This window comes from Haliotis asinina, chromosome 5 (genome assembly GCF_037392515.1).
Source record: "Haliotis asinina isolate JCU_RB_2024 chromosome 5, JCU_Hal_asi_v2, whole genome shotgun sequence".
Taxonomy (NCBI): Eukaryota; Metazoa; Mollusca; class Gastropoda; order Lepetellida; family Haliotidae; genus Haliotis; species Haliotis asinina.
In genome coordinates this window covers 9152683-9174262 of record NC_090284.1, presented here as the reverse complement: position 1 = coordinate 9174262, position 21580 = coordinate 9152683, and the positions used below count along the sequence as shown (strand labels likewise).

At 38.8% G+C, this 21580-nt stretch overlaps 1 protein-coding gene across 1 annotated transcript; it reads left to right on the top strand.

Annotated features, from left to right (window-relative positions):
* The first annotated feature begins 14806 nt into the window (after positions 1-14806).
* LOC137284709 (lengsin-like) lies at positions 14807-21360 on the top strand. The gene is made up of 2 exons (XM_067816625.1): positions 14807-14957; positions 20192-21360. The coding sequence occupies exons 1-2, from the start codon at positions 14807-14809 to the stop codon at positions 21358-21360; spliced, it is 1320 nt and encodes a 439-aa protein (XP_067672726.1).
* The last annotated feature ends 220 nt before the right edge of the window (positions 21361-21580 follow it).

Below are 21580 nucleotides of genomic sequence, written 5' to 3'. Positions count from 1 at the left end.
GTTTATTCGTGCTTTAAGGGTCATCTCGATAACACTCGATTACGAATAAATATTTTTTAATAGTCTACAAACGTTTTCAGATCTAATATGTGTGCAATTGACTTGTACCAAACGTTCCCGAATTATTTCATGTGAAGAATTGGCTAGACTTTGCATGTACGTATGACGGGTGCCACCGGTGGGGCAGAATACGCTTACCTTCGCAAAGACTTGGTATCAACACAATATCATAGTGATCAATATACACATGCTTTGTGATCGTATCGCATGGTGACAATCACCCGACAGTCTGGTCTGCAGTTGTATATAAGCAGCATCGTGCAGCTGCAATGCTGCTGAAACAAATTTATACACGACAGAGCCACAGCATTGTAGACTCGAGATTTCGTATAGATGTGGAAAAGGGTTTTGTCACTTTTATTTACAGTCGTGTTTACGAGTCGTGTTTTATCTTTATGCTGGATCTTCGCGGCATTCACATGATTTTCTGATCAGTTTACACACCGTTCTCGAATAGCGCAAGTATTGCGGTAGGGTGTCCGCCCACAAACAAACTTTTGCTCCTTTTCGCAAATGTTATTTGCAGTGGTGATACTGTTAGTGCAGAGCATGCTGAACCATATTTACGAACACTGGGTGTCAACACTGTCTCTGGTAATGTGTTGTTTGAACACATTTTATTTATGAGAACTACATTGGGTGCAAGGGTACCACTTAGAACGCTCTCTCCATCGTATTTACATAAATACCAATTTTACATTCTTCACACAATATAGACAGGAAAGAACAGAAAGTTAGGAAACCGTGGAACAATTGGCAAATTGTTGTCGTGTAAATTAGACATTGTGTTAATATCAACACGCTTGTTCTTCGTATATGCTACTACAACCACTTACAAGACGTTCAAGCGATAGATACATGCAGTCTTTGTATGTACAATGATTTGCGTAGTATCTCACGTCGACAGCTGTCTTGCATGCGTTTGGTCGCGTCCTCCATCTTGGATGCCACTGGGTAATCTGTTGAAACAATTTTCACTGCTAGTTTCACATTATAGGTCAAAAACATCTAACACGTCACAATTTAATTCTGGACTCACAATAGTCCAGAAAGTATCCGCACTGTGGCCACTCTCTTACAAGAGATTTGGCACAAATAAACATGCAGCTATTATGAATATGTGCTAAGGATGAAAAAATGAAAAATTATTTTTTCGAAAACTCGAAATTTAAACTCGCTCGCCCATGGGCGAACAGCGGCCCATGGGCAGGCCCATGGGCGAGAGCGTTTAATTTCGTCCAGAATAAATGTTTTGGGGGTTGAAAATGAATGAAAAAATGTTAATAAGTATCATGACTCAAATTTCAGCTCGATTTGACTTGACTCCGCTAACTGACAGCGATTTAAAAAAATCTCGCCCATGGGTGAAAAACATATTGGCCCATGGACGAGAATATTTACTTTCATTGAAAACGCATGTTTTTCCCATGTTTTGCAGTTTGTAAATAAATGTAAGTGTATTTATTAGTGTCGTGACACGAAAATCAGCTTATTGTGACTTAATTCTGATAATTTAGAGCGATTTAAAATATCTTTTGGCCCATGGGTGAGAATATTCACTTTTACTCAAATTACATCTTTTTGTATGTTTTGGGGGTTGTAAATGAGTGAAAATATGTTCATAAGTATCATAATACAAATTTCAACTTATTTTGACTTAATTCCTCTAATTTAGAGCGATTTTTAAAAATCTCGCCCATGGGTGAAAAACATTTTGGCCCAGGGACGAGAACACTGCCTTTTACCCCAAATATATCTTTTCACGTGTTTTGGAGGATGTAAATGAATGAAAGTACATTTATGAGCATCATGACAGAAATTTTAACTCATTTGACTTAATTCCGCTAATTGAGAGCGATTTTAAAAACTCTCGCCCATGGGCGAAAACCATTTTGGCCCATGGGCGAGAAAATATTTTTTTCACTCAAAATAGATCTTTTTATATGTTTTGCAGTTTGTAAATGAATGCAAGCATATTTATAAGTATCATGACACGACATCCAACTCATTTTGACTTAATTCTGCTAATTTAGAGCGAGACTATTTCCTTTAACTCCAAATACATCTTTTCCAATGTTTTGAAGGATGTAAATGAATGAAAGTGGCTTTACGAGTATCATGACACAAAATTCAACTGATCTGATTTAATTTTACGAATTCAGGGGGATTTTAAAAAATATCCGAGAATAATTACTTTTACTCAAAATACATCTTTTCCTGTGGTTTGGAGGTTGTAAATGAATGAGGATATATTCATAAGTATCATGACACAAAATTCATTTTGACTTAATTCCGCTAACTGCAAGAATCTGCACTTCCACTTCAAATACATAGGTTTTTTTTATTGTGTTAGAGGTTGTAGATGAATGAAAGTGTGTTTATAAGTATCACTCCGGTCTTAATTCGACTAATCTCGCTTGTGGACAAAAATATTTTCATTTGCTTGTTTTCTATTTTTTGCAAGCATATGGTTAAAATTCAGATGAAATTATAATGACAAATAATTTCAGTTTAATTTAGTGAGTTTAGTTCTATGTTGCACTCAGCAATATTCCCGCAATGTGGCCACGGTTTGTAGATAATCAATCCAGTCCAGTGATCAACAGCATGACCATCGACCTGCACAATCGGGAACCGATGACAATGTGGCAATCAAGTTAGGGAGTCTGACCACCCGATCCCCTTACTCGCCTCTTACGACAAGCATAGTCACCTTTTATGGCAAGCATTGCTTGCTGAAGCCCTGTTCTACTCCAGATCGTCATCGGTCCTGACCGCAGAGCTATGAAATTGAAGTTATTTGTGAAAGTCCTTACTCCAGTGACAGAAAGCCTATGCTGGCACACATTAATAAACAGCGTTGTGAGATCTTTAAGCTGTTTTGAAATATGTCTTGTCAACCCCACTGACATTCGCCAATAACCACTTAAATATAGAATATATAGTCCGTGCTCCTTCAGAAGAAATAAGTAATTAAGGATCCCCAACTGGATAATTAAGTAAACAACTCGTTTTAATATTGTGGGATCCACTTTTAGTAATTCTCGTCTGCCCGTCCCAGGTTTTCTTCGACCGAGGTTTTATGGTGTATTCTCCTATTTGTCAGACCAGTAATAATCTACAACAGTGATAGGTCACTCGCTTGCTTTCTTTACCATTTGTACCAATTAACATGTTCCTCGTCATGCTCCAGCACACACAGTGACTTGGTTCGTTTCCAGCGCAACTTCGGCTGCGTTTAAAGGTACTTCAGCCAGTTTACTGTATCAGTCGAAATCTTACAATGAATGAATGAATGAATGAATGAATGAATTATAATACGAATTAAGAGCAAGATGTATATGTGAATGAATGAAAGAATAAATGATACACCAGCTTAACTGCACAGCTGCCTGTTGACGTAGTACACCCACCTAGTACATCACCATAAGCAGAGAGCACAGAAGGCCGAATATTTGTAACCACTGAACCGTGGCGTCTCACTGGAACAGGCCAGGTTCCCAGGTTCGGGTGTCCTTCTCTGCCTTTTCCATTAATCTTTAAAACATCTAACAAGCTCAACGCATGCAACTTTCAACTAAAATGTGATGTTATACATATCATAAAAGTAATTTTTTAGGTATTATTCAGTTGATAAATTATCATTTTATGATGCATATATGTATGACATGCTGGACGGGTATTGGGCATTTTGTCATAATTTACCATTACATTTTCATAATGCATAAAAAAGACACTCATTAATCTACCACTGAGTTTTGTCATTCTGTCACTCCAATACGGTCGCTAAATCCCCTCTGGTCATAGTATATGAACTCTCCCATACCCAATTCACCTAATCCTGAGAAATCAACCAGGCATGACATACCCACATCACCTAATTAATTTTCTGTACCCATCGATCAAAAAATACATAAAATGGGAGGACACCCTGTTCACTAATGCATATTTTGGTGGTTTTAGTGTTTCATTTATTTGTTTAGATTTATTGATTTATTTGTTTTTGTTGTGTTTTTTACTGCTAGTGGCCCAGCGAGTGAGTCTGCTTTGATAACTGTAAGTTTATTCTGACGCTTGACGAGAGGGACATGAACAAGAACATATATGGAGCCCTTGCATCAATACATATTTAAGACTAAAGGTTTTGAAAAATAAAATTATTCTAGACCAATATTTGTACATAACTGGTGAAATGAAACTGCGCGTTCAAGGTTTATAAGTACGTAGAGGGCACATTTATCCTACTCCATTTAAGAATGTCCGTTTCTGATTGCTTCACGTGACCTTTCGAGGGAGAATATATCAGTCCCCCCCCGTGGGAAAAGCAAGCATCCATGGCAGTCAGTGAACCGTGAAGCAGTGATTCGAATCGACTATAGGCAGTACCATGTTAATAAAATACATTATTTCAGTTTGTTTTGATGCTATATTTACATAAAGTGAGATTTAAGCATTCGTTATGGTAAATGCGGTGTAGCATTGTGATCCACCGCTCCGAATGTTAGTATCCTCTTTTGGTTCACACCCGGACTGTCAACTGTTAGATCGAATACACAACTGGACTGTCGAGAAGCAGAGGAGTGTGAGTGTCGACTGCCTAGGAGAACTTGAGGCTAAGAATAGAAGACTCGGCTCTACTCTAATTAACGAGGGAGAACACATACACAAAGACATCGGTGAAAGAAGGAGCTGTGGAACCAATTCCTGAATGATAGTCGTCGCACGAACAGTAATCGAGAAAGTTGGCATCATCGTGAATCAAGAATCTGCGAGCATTATAAACTGCATATTGTAACAAAGTGGCCACAGTAAAGAAGACAGAAAGTTTCAGCGTGTCAAGGACCACTTTCAGACACAAGATATTTCCATAATAAGCTGTGTTGATCAGATAGTCTACCTCGTTCATAGTGGCCACATTAAAGCATGTACTGTTAACGTATTTTTTTTACCTTTTGTCCGGTGTGTTAACGCCATAGTGTTAACGTCGGGTTACCTCCTTACATATTGGCCGAAACATCGAATTTACAAAATTTCAATTTTCGACAGATCAGGTGCGTTGTTTATTTACGGAGTAAGAGGATTATGAGGCATGGTCGACTAGGTTTCTTTGTTTAACTAATCCCACACGGCCTTCACCAATAGAGGGAATGTTAACAAAGTTGATGTTAGCTTTACTCAGTCTGGTAATCAGTCTTATAGCCGGTGTTACAGATGTGGTTTTTCAGATCACAAGGCTTCTGAATGTGATGCTATTAATGCCAACTGTCTGTTCTGTAAAAAGAAGGGTCATCTGGCTAGAGTATGTAAAGCAAAACAGTCAGCTGGTAGTTCAACTCCAGGTAGTAGGTCTAGTTATACATCAAGGTTTCAGTTAGGTAAGTTAGATATTGATAAGCAAGCTCATTCAAAGCAGAAGGCTGTTAAAAGAAAAAGAAAGGTGGTAAGGTTAAATTTCAGCAACAGAATGATAAGCAGAAATTGAATGCAGTATTGATTGATGAAACATCTGAATCAGATTCATTTTCAGAAGATGCTGAGTTTGTGTATTACTTTGATTCAGATCTCTGTACTTCTGTGAATGTAAATGGTAGAGATTTGGAGATGTTCTTAGATTCAGGTTCATATAGGAACATAATTTCAGAGGTGACTTATGATAGATATTTCAAACATTTCCCACTTTCTCCTACAGCTAAACATTTTAAAACTTATGGTCAGAAGCAGCCTATGGAATGTCTTGGTTATTTTGATGTTCTTCTGAAAGTTGGTGATAATCAAGTTGAAGATAAGATTTATGTCATGTCTGGTGATGAGGTATCTTTGCTTGGAAGGAAGTCTAGTCTTGAGTTGTCTTTGCTTCAGATCAACGTAAACAAGGTTAGTTCTTCAACAAATCTAGATCATCTTTTTGATGAATTTTCAGATGTATTTGATGGCTTGGGTCAAATTAAAGATTTTACTCATACAATCAAGGTTAATGAATCAGTCCCACCGGTTACACAACCGCTTCGTAGGTTACCCTATTCTATGGTGGAAGCAGTCAGTTCTGAGTTAGATAGAATGATTGATGATGATATCATTGAAGAAGTTCATCATGCTACACCTTGGGTTTCAAATATACATTGTGTTCAGAAACCAAATACTTCTGAGATTAGAGTTTGTTGTGATTTACGTGAGGTCAACAAGGCTGTTGTTCGTGAGAAGTTTCCTATTCCTACTGTAGATGATACACTCTATGCTATGAGATCAGCACGCTACTTTGCCAAGCTTGATTGTAAACGGGGATTTTGGCAGATTTTATTGGCAGAAGAATCTATAGATTTGACAAGTTTTGTTACACACAGAGGTATCTTTAGATTCAAAAGACTCCCTTTTGGCTTGAATTCAGCTTCTGAAGCATATGAAAATGCTATGAACTATGTTTTCCATGATATTACAGGTTTGGAGAAATATATTGATGACTTGATTTGTTATGCAGATTCTCTTGAAGAACTTGAAAATTTGCTCAGAAAACTTTTTAAAAGATGTAGAGAGTACAATTTAAAGCTCAACAAGGACAAGTGTAAACTTGGTATGACAGAGATAGAGGTTTTAGGACATGTGGTTTCTTCTGAAGGTGTCAGACCTAATCCAAAGAAGGTGTCAGCTGTTGAATTAGCTAATCCTCCAGAAAATGTTTCTGAGTTACGTTCATTTTTAGGAGTGTGCAATTACTTGATGAAGTTTATTCCTAGTTTTGCAGATCTGTGTGAACCATTACGTCTTCTCACTAGAACTGGAGTGAAATGGAGATGGAATGATGTTTGTCAGTCAGCATTTGTATCTTTGAAGAAGGCTATTAGTAAAGCCACATGTTTAGCTTTCTATGATGTTGATGCTCCAACTATTCTGGTTTGTGATGCTAGTCCAGTTGGTTTGGGTTCAGTTTTACTTCAAGAGCAAGATGATGGTAGTTTTCAACCTATCGCATTTGCTAGTCGTTCTTTGACAGAAACTGAGCGTAGGTATTCACAAAAAGAACGAGAAGCATTAGGATGTATCTGGTCTGTGGAACATTTCCACAAGTATCTTTGGGGAAGGAAGTTTATTTTACAAACAGATCACCGTCCGTTGATTCACATGCTAACTCAAGAGAAAACAGTTCAGTTACCCCCTAGAATTCAAAGATTTGCATGGAAGTTAAATGGATATGATTTCCAAATTAGACACATTGCTGGCAAATCTAACATTGCAGATTTCTTTTCAAGAAAATCATTATCATCCAAGAATTGTGATAATGTGGCTGACTATTATATCAGATCTGTGGTTGACACATGTGTACTAGATATTGATTCAATTGCAATAGATGAAATTAGGAATTGTTCATCCAAAGATGGAGAAATTGTGAAAGTATTAAGTGCTATAAACTCGGATGATTGGAGTGATGTGTCGGTGGAATATCTGAAGTTCAAGAATGAACTCTCAACATATGACTCAATTCTTTTGAGAGGAGAGAGAATAGTGATTCCTCAATCACTAAGGTCGAGAGTTTTGAGTATAGCTCATGAGACACATCAAGGCATAGTACGTACTAAACAATTCCTTCGTACAAGATTCTATTGGCCAAAGATGGATTTTGATGTGGAACAACTTGTTAACAAGTGTGCTACCTGTGGTCTGAATCAACCTTTAAGAAATGACACTCCATTACAACCTGTAGATCCAGCACCAAGACCGTGGTCGAAAGTTGGTATAGACATCGTTGGACCTATTGATTCAGCCTACGTGTTAACGTTGATAGATTACTTTTCTTCGTATCCATTTGCAGTGGTGATTAAAGACATTACATCAAGTGCTATCATTGAAGCTTTGGAAAGAATATTTTCTGAACATGGTTTCCCAGAGAGCATAGTTTCAGATAATGGTCGCCAATTTGTGAGCGTACAGTTTGTGAAATATTTGAGAATGGCAGGGATTAAACATATCCGTTCGTCACCATATTTTCCCAAGAGCAATGGAAAGATCGAACGCTTTCATAGATTCTTGAAGAATGCATTCCGTTCTGCAGCAACTGATGGGAATGACTGGAAACGACAGTTACCCAGAATTCTACAAATGTATAGAGCTACTCCACATCGAGCTACTGGTGAAACTCCAGCTATGTTATTGCTTCATAGGAACATTAAAACTAAATATCCAATGCTGTACTCCTCAAAACCTGATCCATTATTATCAAGAAAACTCTGTTATGCAGAGAAGATGAAGACATATGCAGATGTGAAGAACAGTATGAAACATCATATGTTTAGTGTTGGTGATCTGGTGTACATTGCTAATTTTGTGCGTGGTAAGTTAACTCCAACGTACAAATCTGTAAAATATGTGATCATCAAGAAACATTCCAGGTTGTGAACTGTGATACAGGTGTTATCAGCGTAAGAAATGCTAAATTTCTTAGACATGCTCCATGTGAGGATCCAGTGAACTTTGACAATGTTGAGATTCCTGAAGATATGATTCCGAGAAACTTAGTATCAGACAGAACTGAGTCACAAGTACAAGCAACTTCAGTGCCAGAGAACTTTACTGTTCAACAGGATAACTTTTGTACTGATCTAGCTGTAGATATGAGTACTAATGTGACTGAAACTGAAGAAGAAAATGAACTGAGTGGATCTGCTACACTGTCAGCAGATACTGCTTGTTTAAGAAGATCTCAAAGGACACGTCGTGCTCCTGCATATTTGAAAGACTATGTAAAGAAATGAATATTTGAATGTTTCATATTATGTCATTGTTAGACTTGTATAATAATGAAAGTGGGATATGTTTGATGGTCTATTTATTTGTTGTAACACATTTATGAATTTATTACATGCTTGATTGGTGGTAGGTTTAAATATTTTCAAATATTATGTTTGAAAATAATGGATGTTTTCAGTACTAACTGTGGGAGGATTGTAGTATTTGCATAATTCTGAGATGTAGTTGTATGCCTTATAGCATCTGAGGTCACATGATGTAACTTGTGAACTTGCGTACTACGTCAGAATAATAAAGCGGGTGATTGGAACTACTCGCATGTCGTGTGTGTCCCTGAGCAGACATGGATCCCAAGAAGATACTACAGAGACTACAATTAGCTGATGTTAACACATGTGATCTAACGATAGTTTTGCATTATTTAGCATGTTTAGGAAGGGATGGCCGTGGTGTATCATTTATTCTTTCATTCATTCACATATGTACTTCTTTCTTTTATTATTTCTTTCATTCATTCACATATACATCTTGCTCTTAATTCGTATTATAATTCATTCATTCATTCATTCATTCATTGTGAGATTTCGACTGATACAGTAAACTGGCTGAAGTACTGTTAAACGCAGCCGAAGTTGCGCTGGAAACGAACCAAGTCACTGTGTGCGCTGGAGCATGATGAGGAACATGTTAATTGGTACAAATGGTAAAGAAAGCAAGCGAGTGACCTATCACTGTTGTAGATTATTACTGGTCTGACAAATAGGAGAATACACCATAAAACCTCGGTCGAAGAAAACCTGGGACGGACAGACGAGAATTACTAAAAGTGGATCCCACAATATTAAAACGAAACATGCTAAACTGGGTAGGTACACTTAAAACTACTGGGTAGGTACACTTTCCAAGCGTAAGGTTTTGCCCACTATAGAATGTATTCAACAACGAAAATTTTGACAACATACCGTGTGTCACCTAGAAAGAAATACAGTTTTGGTGCTTTGTGTTTCCTTTGTGAGGGGTTTTATAAGGTCATTAGCTCACGACTGGTGACGCGTGATGTCCTGGGCAGAAAGTGACAGTATTTTGAGTTGTTTACTTAATTACCCAGTTGGGGATCCTTACTTACTTATTTCTTCTGAAGGAGCACGGACTTATTAATGTGTCCCAGCATAGTCTTTCTGTCACTGGAGTAAGGACTTTCACAAATAACTTCAATTTCATAGCTCTGCGGTCAGGACCGGTGACGATCTGGAGTAGAACAGGGCTTCAGCAAGCAATGCTTGCCATAAAAGGTGACTATGCTTGTCGTAAGAGGCGAGTAAGGGGATCGGGTGGTCAGACTCCCTAACTTGATTGCCACATGTCATCGGTTCCCGACTGTGCAGGTCGATGGTCATGCTGTTGATCACTGGACTGTCTGGTCAAAAATTGATTATCTACAAACCGCTGCCATGTTGCTGGAATATTGCTGAGTGCAACATAGAACTAAACTCACTAAATTAAACTGAAATTATTTGTCATTATAATTTCATCTGAATTTTAACCATATGCTTGCAAAAAATAGAAAACAAGCAAATGAAAATATTTTTGTCCACAAGCGAGATTAGTCGAATTAAGACCGTAATGATACTTATAAACACGCTTTCATTCATTTACAACCTCTAAAACAATAAGAAAAACTATGTATTTGGAGTGGAAGTGCAGATTCTTGTAGTTAGCGGAATTAAGTCAAAATGAGTTGAATTTTGTGCCATATCCTCATTCATTTACAACCTCCAAACCACAGGAAAAGATGTATTTTGAGTAAAAGTAATTATTCTCGGATATTTTTTAAAATCCCCCTGAATTCGTAAAATTAAATCAGATCAGTTGAATTTTGTGTCATGATACTCGTAAAGCCTTTTTCATTCATTTACATCCTTCAAAACATTGGAAAGATGTATTTGGAGTAAAAGGAAATATTCTCGCCCATGGGCGAGATTGTTTTTAAATCACTCTAAATTAGCAGAATTAAGTCAAAATGAGTTGGATGTCGTGTCATGATACTTATAAATATGCTTGCATTCATTTACAAACTGCAAAACATGTAAAAAGATCTATTTTGAGTGAAAAAAATATTTTCTCGCCCATGGGCCAAAATGGTTTTCGCCCATGGGCGAGAGTTTTTAAAATCGCTCTCAATTAGCGGAATTAAGTCAAATGAGTTAAAATTTCTGTCATGATGCTCATAAATGTACTTTCATTCATTTACATCCTTCAAAACACGTGAAAAGATATATTTGGGGTAAAAGGCAGTGTTCTCGTCCCTGGGCCAAAATGTTTTTCACCCATGGGCGAGATTTTTTAAAATCGCTCTAAATTAGAGGAATTAAGTCAAATTAAGTTGAAATTTGTATTATGATACTTATGAACATACATTCACTCATTTACAACCCCCAAAACATGCAAAAAGATGTAATTTGAGTAAAAGTGAATATTCTCACCCATGGGCCAAAAGATATTTTTAAATCGCTCTAAATTATCAGAGTTAAGTCACAATAAGTTGATTTTCGTGTCACGACACTAATAAATATACTTACATTTATTTACAAACTGCAAAAAAATGGGGAAAAACATGAATTGTCAGTGAAAGTAAATATTCTCGTCCATGGGCCAATATGTTTTTCACCCATGGGCGAGATTTTTTTAAATCGCTGTCAGTTAGCGGAGTCAAGTCAAATCGAGCTGAAATTTGAGTCATGATACTTATTAACATTTTTTCATTCATTTACAACCTCCTAAACATTTATTCTGGACGAAATTAAACGCTCTCGCCCATGGGCGAGCGAGTTTAAATTTTGAGTTTTCGAAAAAAAACTTTTTAAATTTTTTCATCCTTAGCACATATTCATAATAGCTGCATGTTTATTTGTGCCAAATCTCTTGTGAGAGAGTGGCCACAGTGCGGATACTTTCTGGACTATTGTGAGTCCAGAATTAAATTGTGACATGTTATCTGTTTAAATATTGATTAGGTGGTAGTTGTTATAGGTCATATCGTGCATCATACATTTTCAATGCCAATAGTATTTGAGCGGCACGGTTTTCTTGACAACGCTCCAGAGTTGCCTCCCATGACTGGTTGTTAAAATTATCTTGTGTACTTCCGGCTATCGAGAAAGAGTGGCGATACAGCTACGCTTTGCTCGAATGTGCCCTCTACTGTGTCAGTATACATAAAGGCTAAGTGTTGGGTTGACGATCACACACGGACTTACACTCTGAATTTGGAGTGTGTGCCTCTGCGTATCAACGTCTCTCTGTCAACAACAGCATCTACATTCAAGATTGGTCCTTAGTTGCCTGACTGCTCTTTCATTGGAAACAAGCTCCATTTACTATATCAGATCTTTCTGTAATACCAAGATTCTTGTGAGTTAATTAGGAGATAAACATCATGTGTTGGCCAATTTCCGGGTGTTATTGAGTATTTGAAGCACGGGAATGCATTTGGAACCGACGGCGTCAGCCGGAGGTTTCAAATGAAATATTCCCGTGCTTCAAATACTCCATAACACCCGGAAATTGGCCAACACATGATGTTTATCGACATTGTAAACGCAAAAGTAAACCAAAGGGGTTTTACTGTCTGCACTCGTTTACATCGAGTAGGGGTACAGTAGTGAAGTGTTATCAGCTGGCCGTTTCAGCTGGTTCCCATGGTAGCATCTGCAGTTGCTCATTTGTGACGTCATTCTAATTTTACGTCACAATATGATTTGAATGACGTCCCTACTGTTGATGACACAACAAAACAATTGTTTACGTGTCAATACGCAGTGAATAGTCTTGCAGTTTCCGGGAATCTAATACCATTTGATCATGTTTTTCAACCAATCAGATTACAGAACACAGTAACTTTGGGTTTACAATGTTTAATGTGTGTGTCCCATTACTGTATTCTGTATTGTTATTCATTGTAACGTGTTCATTGTTTGGTCAATATATTTTAGACTTGTCCGTGATTCTACTGTGCCTTAATTGATTTAAAAGCTTTTGATTACGCTGATACAAAGAAATTGTTACATGCACTGCTTACTAAACCTCGTCATGAAATCTTGCATTGAAACTTCATCTGATAGAACGGAGAAGTTTTCCCACGTCTAGTGGGGTGAGAAAGGGTTGAATATTAATCCTAACTCTGTTTATCCTTTTCATTAATGAACTTGTAACAGAAGTTTATGAAGAGTGTAGTTAGGTGTATTTGTGACACAGGATATTGTTGATTTAATGTTGTTTCTTTTTGCTGATGATGTTGTCAAGTTTTCATATACTGTTTAATGGCCTGCAGAAACAATTAAATGTAACGCCATCCTTTTGTAAGAAATGGGGTTTAGAAGTCAACTCACAAAAACAAATGTCATTTCTATTTCTGATGGTAACACCGCATCGATTTTGTTATATGGGGCAGAGAAATGGAGCTCAAAATATAGTAAGGCAACAGAGAAAGTCCAATCATCTTCGTAAGCGCATTTACGGGTACGGACGTTTGCTTCAAACAAGGCCATTGTAGGAGACACAGGGCGTTATGCTCTTTTCATTCTCGGCCAAAAGGGAATGTTAAATACTGGTGTGAATTTCTAACGATAGAACGACAACCATGTCCTTATCGCTCCTATAATTTATTGAACACGCTTGATGATAATGGTACGGCCTCTTGTAACTGGGTTTCAAATATTACATATTTGCTGTTTACTTGTAGGTATTCTTTTGTTTGGATTACACAAGACTTTGTTATTTCTATTTTCATTAAAACAAAGACTACAAGATATGTATTATCATAACTGGCACAGTAGTATTTCTTCTTCATTCTTTATATGTCATTATAATGGGATTACGTCAGCTATATTTCAGAGAAATATTTAACATGATTAGAAGATAAGTGAGTGAGTGAGTTAAGTTTTATGCCGCACTCAGCAATATTCCAGCTATGTGGCGGCGGTCTGTGTGTCACCCAAGTCAGCTTGCCTGACCACCCGATCCCATTAGTCGCATCTTACGTTAGAAAATAAGGATTCGATAAGAGCCATATGTAAATTTAGAGTTCTCTATACAACTTTAATGTCAGGGTTTTTTTCCGGAAGGTATAGACAAGACGATATTGATGCAATAAAATGTTCAAACTGTAATTTGGGTTTATTGAAGATGAATTTTATGTATTGTTAGCTTGTGATAAATATCAAATCTGAGAAAGAAATATCTTCCACATATTAAACATGTCTATAAAGACAATATGTTTATGGTAAATTTATTAAACTCTCAAAATCTTCATGTTAATATGCATGCAGTTGCAACATTGTTAAAACTTATTTAATGTTAGATAACTGTTTCAGTTTGTGTTCACGTGACCTGTATGCATTATGTCTTAACTGTAAAATGGTACATATACATTATTATAGAATAAAGTGCCTCTCTCTCTCTCTCTCTCTTTCTCTCTCTCTCTCTCTCTCTCTCTCTCACTCTCTGTGAGTAACAAGGACGGGTCTTGATGTCAAAGGTCCCTATCGGTGAATGGTACGTGTACGGATCACAGCAACAACTGACTCTGAAACCCAGGTCACTTATATGGTCATGCGGTGACTTCACCTTTTACTGTGGAACGATGGGACTCGTCATAGAAAGCCTGTACCGTTAGACCAGCTAAGGCAATCGGCAAATCACGTGCCTCAGTCACATACCTGATCACCAATGTGGCCGCACACACCCTCGCAATGTGCATAATTGAGATAATGGATTCAGGATTATCACGTACAGATGAATCTATTACGGTGATTTTCCTAAGCTGCAAATCAGCAGCTAAACTCGATGAGAACAAGCCCAGTCGGGTATGAAGGGGCCGTGTGTATTAAAAATTGGCGACTGACTACGAAACTGTATTCCGTTCCTTGCAGCACGTAGCCTCGTTTTGAGAACAGAAATTGACAAAAGTAACCTTCTCACTAACTGAATTCACAGTCGCCTGGTCACCATGTCGAAGCTGGATATTGTCTGGTCAGAGATAGCTAACTATGATTACATCAGGTTCGCCATCACTGACATCAATGGAACATGTCGTGGGGTGGTAGTTCCAAGCCGCAACGCTGCCAAGTATTTGAAAGGAGGAGTTGACATGTATGAAGGTGAGCTGTTTCTCAATGAACTGTGACAAAGAAACTTCGATGCTGAAAGCCTTTCCACACACGACAAACGTCACTTTTCACACAGGTACTAAGTACAGTGCGTCAAATGGATGGGTCTGCAGAAGCCAACAAGATATTAAGAAACACATATATGAAATGTTCACACGCGAGCGTTGCCCTAAGATTAAGTGGTATGGACTACAGTTTAGCGTTCATGACCATTGGAGTATTTGGAATGAGGAAATGACATTTTTCAGGGTCATGTTGTAAATGATGTAATCTTTTGTTTATCATTTTCACGCAAATGTTCATGTCATAGATGATGGTAAAACTTCGGCAATGAATTAGCTCTGTACAGAAAACAGACCTTCACATATTCACCTAGATGTCCAGTAATTAAGTGTAATTGTTGATGCTAAACTTGTATGACCTATTTAAGTTACTTTTCGAGATCTCACCAGCTGATATAAATACAGTGCTGCCATATGTGAATTGAAGTGAGGTGATATCGGAATAACAGTATGTACACAGTAATTACACAGATATAATCCTATGTCACTCGTGCGTGATTGTGTGTACGTGCGTGCGTGTGCGTACGTGTACGTGCGTATGTGTGTGTTTGTGTTGCCTTCGCTTAGAGATGCCACAAGGTAGCACGGAGGTCCGGGACGGGTGGGTAATGGGTGGGACCCGGATACCCGTCTTAATACCCTGACCCACTATGACCTTGTGACTAACAGATTCAACAATGTAGTATATTACTCTTTCAATACTAAAATGTTACATTGTCTTTGGCATGTTTTACATTATTTAACATCATCTGTTTTGAATATAAATACATGATTGAAATATTGAAAAACTCGAAACTTTAACCTCCGAGCTCAAGAATATGTTGCCCTTTCCTACAAAGGTGATGTCAAGAATATATCGGGTACCCGGGTCGAGTAGCGTAATAGGGCGTCGGGTACCCGGCTAGAAACTTTTATTGTCCCAGCCCTTGATACCCATTGCCTTTTGTCCCCTAATTGCCATATTACAAGTTCAGTCCTTACGATTTGATATTTAGTGTTATGATGCCATCGAACCACCGGACAGAGTAGCTATCTACAAAGTAACAGTACAGCAGCATTTGCTACCTTGAAAGCGACGTCGTTCACGTACATGACGAACAGATGTACCAACGTGTAAGATGCCATATCCAGGGAGTATAATCATTAGTTTGACTCTAAGTATTTAATTTCATTTACTGCTATGTTAGGTTTGAGACATACGTGTTAACCCGTGATTTGAATAGTCAATTAATCAGGTTACAACCGTTTATATGAAATCTGAACATAGTATCAGAAAAGGTATGTTTACTGAAGGTGAACACTCCAAGTCTTCCTTGGCCGTTGCAGTACATTTTCACTCGTAAGTCAACGTGACATGACACAACTATAGTTTTCTATATTTAAGTGCAAGAGTGCAAGAGTGCAAGAGTGCGGAACAAGGGTATTCGTTACAGACTGAAATGTTTTGTTTGCATTTGAGCAAGAGAGACGATTGCGTTTCTGCTGGATATTGAATATCTTGTCTTGGGTAGTATCCAGCCCACCCAGACACGGGAGGCATACGTTTACTAAGAATAGTTTTCTTCGTTCACTTTTACTCGACAGAATACTTGATACACCCTCCCATAGCAGATAGCAGTCCCCCAGCTCTGCCCCCACCCAAACTGGCCCAAACTACTGGCGTGATGTCATCGTGTGATGCGTGATGTCATGCGGGATGTGTCATCTCATCGGGTACATGACCAATGACCCCAATTAGCACGAGTGACACTGGAGTGAGTTCAAGAGTTACTCTAAGCTGATTGGTCCAAAATAATGTCGTGATGTCAGGGCGTGACGGTATGATGTCACGCAGGATGTGTCATCTATTTCCCAGGGGGTCCGCAGTCATTAACCCCTCAGTCAGCGTGAGTCACTCCAGATCTATTTCCCAGGGGGTCCGCAGTCATTCACCCCTCAGTCAGCGTGAGTCACTCCAGATCTATTTCCCAGGGGGTCCGCAGTCATTCACCCCTCCGTCAGCGTGAGTCACTCCAGATCTGTTTCCCAGGGGGTCCGCAGTCATTAACCCCTCAGTCAGCGTGAGTCACTCCAGATCTATTTCCCAGGGGGTCCGCAGTCATTCACCCCTCAGTCAGCGTGAGTCACTCCAGATCTATTTCCCAGGGGGTCCGCAGTCATTCACCCCTCCGTCAGCGTGAGTCACTCCAGATCTATTTCCCAGGGGGTCCGCAGTCATTAACCCTCCAGTCAGCGTGAGTCACACCGAAGTAAGTTTGATAGTTGCTCTACGCTGATTAGTCCAAAATAATGTTGTGATGTCATGGTGTGATGGTATGGTGTCACGCTGGATGTGTCATCCCACGGGGTCTGTGTTTCTTAACTCTCGGTCAGTGTGAGTCATACCGGATCCTTTTCCCGAGGGAGTGTCAGTCAGGTGCTTGACTGAGTTACCAACATGGTGGATTTCACACTCCGGTGCATAACATCACAGGCTAATTTGCATATCACGTGACCGGACTTTACTTTTGTTTGTAAACAAATGTGCATATTCGTAAATAAGCTGAGACTGGCATATCGCAAGCGATTCGGCGAGGTTTTCATATTAGCTTACATTGTTAGGTAAATATTCTTCTACAACTGCGTCAATAAGGTTTATGACAATACATATTTATATTGCAAACCGGCTCCATCATTTGTTCTCCATAAGGCTTTGATTACAGCACGTGGAGCGGTACAAACCATGTAAAGAAAGGATCGCTGCGCAAATCGAAATAGTGTTACACGTTTTATTATTATTCCTCAGTGAAACTGAACCATTTTAACAAGGATATTACATCAGATATGTAGACTCATAAAAATAAAACAGTTATGAAATGTGCACATTATATTGAACGACCTGTGTCAGATGTGAGGAATCGTCACATATTTCTGACCTGTGGCAGAGATATTATGCTGGCTTGCCGCATGGAACTCTGGGTAGGAGAGTCGGTGGATTTGAGACTGTTCTCCAAGATCATTGCACCCTGTGAAATGAGGTCACACAGGTGTTCGATGACGTCATAAATCAAAATGGCAGATATTCTGGCATTTCAATCTGCTTCTTACATTTCAGTGACACATGCTATTTCATACTGCTTGTTTGGGTACAGCATAACGACCAATCTATTTCTTTGTCTTATATACATGGACCCCCAAACACAGTACATCAGTGGCAGAAAAATCGCGATGTCCGAAGCAATGGACTCATTCACTCAACACAGGAGACATCCTCAACTAAACGTGGAATCATTATCCTTACCCCTTCTTTACAGCCTTCTTTTCAACATTTAACAAGCAATTTAGCCTACAGATGCCCAAATGTGTCTTAACATTTACAAATATATCTTAATATTTTGATGTTAAGCAGCGGTGATTCAAATCACATTGTGTTGTGTCAAGTCACTGTCACACATGATACTGAAGTTGTTTATACCCTTGCACATTTCGATGGTTTGATACGAACAGTTGCATTGCTTTTGTATGTATCTGTGACAGATATCACCGATGTGGAAAGATATATTAGGTAATTCCCCTATGTGATATCCTCACTATTTGATAGTGCTTTATAACCCCATATTGAAAGCACGTTTATAACCTTTCATCAGGCTCCTTTCACAGAGATTATTGAGGAAGCTAGAACTCGTATTGTAAATGTTGTATATAGGATGTGTTCTAGTTAGTGCAGTTGATTAAACTTGAATAAGCTTCGTGTACAATATATGTGGGTCGAGTTCCGATTGTGAGATCTTTTAGATGGCGGATCTCTAAAGTTATGAAAAGTGACGGTCACTAAACCTTTTCGCGCCTTCTTATTTTCACGAGGCGCTAGTTGACCAATATATTGACAAATGCAATACAGTATAAATACCTGAGATATAGGTTTAAAGGGTACTTTACATGACTACGGTTTTCAAGCAGAATATTGATCGATAAATCTTTCATTCAGCCATGAAAAAGACCGGCCACGTAATAAACATGTGATTCTTTAACAGAGGGCGTCTCTGAATGTTTTAACACAACACTCAGGTGCGTGATCATTGAGTTGTTATAAGATAAACAGATCTGCGTAGTGATTTAAAAACAAGTGTAATTGATATCAAACCTAGTTCTCTTTAACCGGGTGTTCGAGCAATGAAAACTAAATGATCTCGTCTCACGTGATGTGACTGCTTACGTGGATGTATACAGTGGTATGCAGAGAAGGTAGCCGCCAGTTGCAAGACAAACATCAATGAAACAATAGACGTGCGAATCAGTGTTATGAAACCTGTACATGCACGGTGGATAGTGAAATGTCTGGAGAAGAAGCTCTCCAAACAGAAAGACATTGTTCTGAGGGGTTGGCAAAAAGCTAATCTCTTGTGAAAACTGTTAGTAAGAGGATCAGTAAGTGACATGTGTTAATTCAGATTAGCCCAGCGGTGACACGTGAATGAGCAGTGTACACTTGTATTGTTTTTATGTTGTTGACTTATCTGAATAAAGTGAATGATATATCTATATTATCGCGTATTTTTATTCTCGCGTCATGAAGTCTGACGCGAGGTTCGCGAAAATTTGGCTGTTTACAGTACATAATGGAGGGCCGGTACGTACATCAGTGGCAGAAAAATGGCGATGTCCGAAGCAATGGACTTTATGTGTCCAAGATGTCATGATGTCAAGTGTGTATATTTACCAATCCGCATATTAACTAAAGCTAGGCTGTAGCCAAGTGAGTTGACCAATGAGTGGACGTAAGGGATACATAGTGAATTTGATTAGGTAAAAGAAAATTACATCATTAGGCAGGTTTCAGATAGGAAACTTCTTGGGGAATGGACAATGATAATTCTGGAGCTGAATCTGTGCTCACGTGCAATGTGGGTTTCCTGTTGTGACTAGTTTTAGTGTTTCGTGCATATTGTCATGTGGATATGTAAAGTGGACAATACTGACATTCACTTTAAACCTGTGTGCCTTAAAGCATTAAAACCTATGACGCTGGACACTTTTGTATAGATATCGACTTCTTAAAAATATATTTAGACAACTGATCATCGCTTCTGTATCCATCATACGCTACTAGTAGATCTAATTGTTGGCATGCACCAAACCGGGTACATGCTGAGCTGCTGTTAATCAAAATACTTCTTGTTTCAGGGACGATGATGCTCAGCCTCGAAACTGAACCGGCTACGATGCACCACGAGAAATGTTATCACAGTGGAAACATGACCCTTGTGCCAGACCTTGATACTCTTAGGCCGATTCCATGGGGAGGTGATGGGATGGTCAAGGTCGCCGAACTTTTGTGTGAATCGCACTGGAGAATCGACAACTCTCCTCAGGAAGCCTGTCCCAGGTATGTTCTAAGGCAACAAATCCAACGCCTAGATGAGCTCGGTCTAGATTTATATTCTGGATTTGAAATAGAATATTTTTTGCTCTATGCTGATAAAATGAAACCAATATTCTTTGGGAGGGATTACATGAACCATAGAATTCAAAACCAAATTGGGCCACTCTTGTTCAAGTTTGAAGGAGAATTGTTCAAAGCAGGCGTTGATGTGGACAAAATCCATTCTGAATATGCGCCAGGAATGTTTGAAGCTGTGATGAAACCGCAATATGGTATAGAAGGAGGAGATGCAACGTTCAATCTAAAGCAAGGTCTGGTGGAGCTGACTGATTTGAATGGTTTAAAGGCTACTTTTATGTCCAAACTAGATCTGGAGCAAACTGGATGCGGGGCCCATTTCAACTTTTCATTGCTGTCCAAAGACACCGGGGAAAATGCCTTCTATGACCAAAAGGCGAGTGACAAGTTGTCAACAACTGCCAAACAGTGGATAGCTGGGATCCTCAAACACAGCAGGGCGTTGACTGCTTTAACTTCGCCCACAATTAACTGTTACAGGAGACTTCACCAGCCTTGGGCTCCAGGAAGTATCTTCTGGGGCATTGAGGACCGAGATGCCTCTCTTCGTGTCAAGAATCACGGACCTTCAGGAACCTACCTGGAGAACAGAATACCAAGCGGAAGAAGCAACCCTTACATTGTCATGGCGGCCACAATTGCTGCCGGCTTGGACGGGGTCAAGAACAAGTTAGAATGTCCACCCAGTACGAATTTGAAGGAAGGCGAACCCCTACCCTTTACGCTCGATGAGGCTTTAAAGGATCTGCAAGCTGATACAGACCTGGTGAAAGCACTTGGAGAAGAGTTTGTTAGTTGGTTTGTCACGTGCAAAGAATTAGATTTGAAGCGGTTTGCTGAAGTTGCAGATGACAAGGAGAGAATGGAACTGGAAAAGAAAATCTACTTCTGAACCTTTTGTTGGAGAACGTACGTCTCCATAACAAGATTTGCTGTTATATAAGCCAGATTTACCGAATTATCTTATTCACAATCTGTACACAAAGTCTCGAAAGTCTCGAAAACCACTAACAAAGACACTAACAGTGAAAAAATGAGAAAAAAACCGTTAATTGTGGGAATATCTGAGCTGTATTTCTAGTTTGGTTATTATATTTGAAACTTGCTTTTCA

Coding starts and splice junctions, on each gene's coding strand:
- LOC137284709 (XM_067816625.1), top strand. CDS start 14,807: ATGTCGAAGCTGGATATTGTCTGGTCAGAGATAGCTAACTATGATTAC. Junction 14,958..20,191: donor AGGAGTTGACATGTATGAAG/GTGAGCTGTTTC, acceptor TTCTTGTTTCAG/GGACGATGATGCTCAGCCTC.